Consider the following 4437-nt stretch of genomic DNA (forward strand, 5'->3'; position numbering starts at 1 on the left):
TAATGAGATCCAATTGCAGCCACGGCCCTTCCTCATTCATTACTCTAATTGCCGACGTAAGATGTGCAGACTGATAGCAGTTCTATTAAGCACATCCATTTTCATGTGGCCAAACAGGTGTTTCATTAGGGATTTAATGCCCTCTCCCTAGACTTCAGCAGCAGATGTTAGGTAATTTTTTTTTTTTTTTTTAATGTTCTCTTTTTCCGTTTGGTTTCTGCATGAGGCAGACAGTGAAATGCTTGAGCTTCGGTCTGTAAAGCTGAAAATCTAGCACCAGATAATGTAAAGGAAAGCACATGCGTAAAGGCCTAAGGGCCTGACCCTGCAAGGCAAGAACGTTGAATCAGCCCAGACTACATACTGTTCTATTAGCCGAAGATTCTGGCTGTTCCAACAAAGTCAGGCCCGGGGTCATTCATTCTGTCCCCTCACCAGTCCTTAACACTTCCTCCCTGGGAGAAGTGTTTGCCCAATTTAACGTGATCTGTGCTGCCGGAAAGTTCCATCCAGCCGTGAACCTGAAAGCACTTGTTTGCTCCATCATGGAGGCTGCTCATGATCAGACCTCTCCTGGGAAGGTGTATCTGGGAGGCCATGTCTGACTGTGCTGCCTCAGCTTGTCCTAGAAGCAGGGACACCAGGTTCCTCTGGAACAGCTCACAGCTGGAGCCAGCTCCCCCAGGGTGGGTCATGTAGGTTCAAGCTAGGTGTGGAGGATAAGGGCTTCTTTCCTTCTCCTGGGTCCTTCCTATGGGTGCAGTTACGGAAAAAAAAGTCATTCCCCAAAGCACCCCTGAATGTGTCAGCTAGTTGACTTTTGAATACTTTCCTTCTTTGCATTAATTTAGCTGGGCTTGCACTCACTGATAGCAGATAATCCAGATTTAAAGTGGGTTAGGTTTCCTTGGATTGGTTGGCTTCCAGTGGAAAGTTATTATCTTTGGGTTTGTTTTTTTTTTTTTTTTAAAGAAAAGAATTTATAGAGTCAAATGTTGCAAATTTGTCTCTATAACTAAGACTTTTCCACCATCACAAATTTTGAAAGCAAAAATAGTACTGACAACTTGGGCAGAGTAGAAAATAGTTTCCAGCTAAGCACTAGTTTTGTCTTCTGTCAAGATCTTTTCTGAAAATCCCTTACCAAGGCAGTTTCCTGTAGAAGGAGCCAAATCCCAGCTGATTGCCCCAGCAGTGGCCAAAGTTTGCTGTTATTTACCCTGAAAGCTTTGATGACTCTGTGTGCGTGTGCGTGTGTTTTGGGAATATATAATGAATGTGCATTGGCTACTGTTGTCTGATTTGAAGCTAAGTAAATGTTTAATTAAATGTATAGAATGCTGTCTCTAATGTAACCCTCTCTCCTTATTAGATTCTCTTATTAACCCACTCCTATGAGACCATCTTATTTCTTACAGATGAATGATGCTATGGGATTTGAATTGCCCTGGGTGTATTTTGTCAGTCTCGTCATCTTTGGGTCATTTTTCGTACTAAATCTTGTACTTGGTGTATTGAGCGGGTAAGCTACACCTCTTTCATCTTGAAAGCAGAGTCCCGAGGACAGTTGCCAAGACCACACAGGCTTTGCTAGATGGGGGCCGCCGGGTGGGTGACCAGCATTTTATGTGTCCTCCAAGATGCTTTCTTTTCTGCTGAGGCTTCCCAAATCAAGATGTTTCCTGGAACCTTACCAGCCTTCATGAAAGAAAGCTATAGGATAATTATTGACCAGAAATTAATTAGCGTTGTCACTTGGGATTTAAATTGTTGGCATTGCTTGCCCATTTGTGCTAAAAGGAGATACATCTATAATTGTGTTATTGGCCTGGATCCAGATATAATGCAGATTAATTGGTACAAAACAGTAGCTAAATGATTTTGGGTAGGCCACATTTGTAGGCTTCAGCAGCAGAGCCTGTCCTTATTGAAAGAACAAAAATGGAAGGCCCTTGGCGGCGGCCCCTTCTAGGAGCACCAGTCTTTAATCAAAGCCCTAGTGGTCCAGCAGCTGTTCTTGGGGCTCTGCTCTTTGGCAAATGGATAACTGATAACTAATCTCCTTACATTTTACAGGTAAATGATGCGATAGGATGGGAATGGCCATGGGTGTATTTTGTTAGTCTGATCATCCTTGGCTCATTTTTCGTCCTTAACCTGGTTCTTGGTGTCCTTAGTGGGTAAGCAGTTGGATCTGTGTTCCACATTCTGCTGCTGCCATGTGTCAGGCGGCTCTGCGTGTCCCCCAGCTGCTCCCTGCGGCTTTCTCTGCATGCATGTGGACTCTGATGTCCCCTCTGTGTGTTGCTTTTGGACTAAACTGTGATTCTTTCTGCTTGTGTCTGTCTGTGAGATTCTGTGTTTCTGATGCTTGCCAAACACTATTAATTTAATGGAACCATTTCTCCGAAGCCAGTCACGTTAATATGCCAGTGTGCAGAAGATTAAGAGTGAGTAAAAGGATTCCCAGCCTTGGTCTCCCCCAGGAAAGGGCCTTTGTCTTTTGTGGTTTTCTTCCCATTAGTACATAACCTGGCCCTTTTTACCTGCAGTGTATCATGATGATTTCCTGTGGTGTTTCAGATTTCATGGTAAAAGAGAAATAAGCCTAGATTAGCACATAAATACTGAATAGTTTCAAACTCTCACATCCTTCAGATCGGGATCGTTTCTTAGCTTGGTTTTCTGCTGCTGTCACTGTGAGAATGCTCCCTTCAATTCATTTTTAATCTTAACTTGTAGAATCTGTCTTTAATGCAGGGTAGTAATCGGCTTTTGCACCTAAATTGCCTATGGCCTTATCATCGTCCATGTCACTCAGTCACCATTTTTGAAATTGTATCTTGTTGACCCCCTTGGCTCGGTGGATTGACAGGGGGTTCGCTGGAGACTGGGTCAGGAGGGGGCGGCTTCACCCTGCCTGTAGTTGCCATCCCAGAGCCCTTCTGGGCAGCTCTGTGTCCTCCCCATCCCACAGACACCCCAGACAGGGGAGTACCCCCAGAGAAGGGAAGCAGGGCTCTCCAGACTCTCAGAAGCAGAGCCAGTATATAGCCATTGCTGGGGCGGGGTCGGGGCTGGGAGTGCGACCGAGGCCCAGGAGGTGCCCATCTCCCCAGAGGAGCCTCTGTCACTCCCTGAGCTCAGACATCCTCAGGAGACACTATTGATAGGCTTGATTCCCAGTGAGTTTATCTACTCCTCACTCACTCTATCTGTGCCTTTCCAAGCTTGTATCTTGGGGGAAGTGATGTCTTCGTGTAATGCTGAGTCACTGGAGAGAGCTTTATCGCATTTTTCTCAACACTGCCTTTTCCAGAGCAGAAAGCAGAGCTAGTGATCCATCTCTGCTTCCTTTCCTCATCTTCCCTCTAACCTACCCTGCCTGTTTTCAGGGATAACACGTTTAGAATTCTCCTTGACCGAGCGTGGTCACTTTTACACCATGGATGTACACCGTCCTGTGAAGCCCTGTCTAGAAATGGCCCTGGAGCCCGTGCCCCACAGTGAGGGGAGTAGGGACTGAGTTGGGAGTGTGACAGCTTACCCCCTGCCCCCCACCTCAACCAAAGCTTCCTTCTGTAGATAAATGGCTCTTCGAGCCTCATGTTCTTTCACTTAAAACCTTAAAGGTGCCTTCCTCCTAGTGACCCGCCATGGCCTTAGGTTAGTGTCGGGATGGTAAGGGTGGAATGTATCCCTGGAGAAACAGCATCGGGTTGACTTTACCACAGAAACGGCCCGTACAAGGGTAACAGCAATTCTGTTGTGAATTCCTGGCACCCCGTGCCTCCTAAACCCAACTAAACTGAGGCCGTGGAAGCGATTGATTTTAACAGTGCCAGTGACATGCCTTATCTCTGCGCTCCCAGAGCAGGAACATCACCCCTGCGTGATGAGGCAGCTTAAAAAGGAAAACGGGGAAATGGGAGGGAGGGACTCCTTGTTACAATGGTGGGTGTTAAATATGCACTCCGAGGGGGGTGGTGCCCAAAGCTGGAGGATGAAAACAGGCACACGCCATGGTGGAACAACCAGTGTACTAAAATATATTTTGGGGAAAAGAGTAAGTAATTTAAAAACAGTTTTGAATCAGAACAAAACTAGATCCCTTATGAAGGAGAGCGCAAATGACACGTGAATTTTTACAATAAAATCCGAGATTTCGCAGCAGTTTTCAGTCCGTTCCATGATGTGGGGCTGCAACTGACTGCGCCACCTGTAAGGCCACTTGGGTAGGAGATGCTAAGCCGTGCTCTGTGTAAAGGAAGAGCCACGTCTGCAGAGCAGAGTCGTGCATCCGTGTTCGCTAATTCGGTCAGCTTTTCCTGAGTTCCTGTTGAGCGCCCGGCTCTGGGCCAGAAGCGAGGGTGCCAAGATGTCGAAGACACAGATGGGGGCCTTGTGCTCAGACAGTCATTGTCTCGGGCGGGGGCG

The 4437-nt window shown here is 46.7% G+C and overlaps 1 protein-coding gene across 3 annotated transcripts in view; it reads left to right on the forward strand.

Annotated features, from left to right (window-relative positions):
• Positions 1–4437, forward strand: part of CACNA1D (calcium voltage-gated channel subunit alpha1 D) — a 322182-nt gene that overhangs the window by 183853 nt on the left and 133892 nt on the right. For 2 of the 3 annotated variants that reach the window (XM_007447228.1, XM_007447229.1), the window contains exon 8: positions 1419–1522. In XM_007447228.1, coding sequence (XP_007447290.1) covers positions 1419–1522 — 104 coding nt within the window. Of the gene's footprint in view, positions 1–1418; positions 1523–2076; positions 2181–4437 lie in introns of all 3 variants that reach the window. The other variant, XM_007447227.1, reaches the window with a different exon arrangement.

Source organism: Lipotes vexillifer, unplaced genomic scaffold (genome assembly GCF_000442215.2).
Source record: "Lipotes vexillifer unplaced genomic scaffold, Lipotes_vexillifer_v1.1 scaffold818, whole genome shotgun sequence".
Lineage (NCBI taxonomy): Eukaryota > Metazoa > Chordata > Mammalia > Artiodactyla > Lipotidae > Lipotes > Lipotes vexillifer.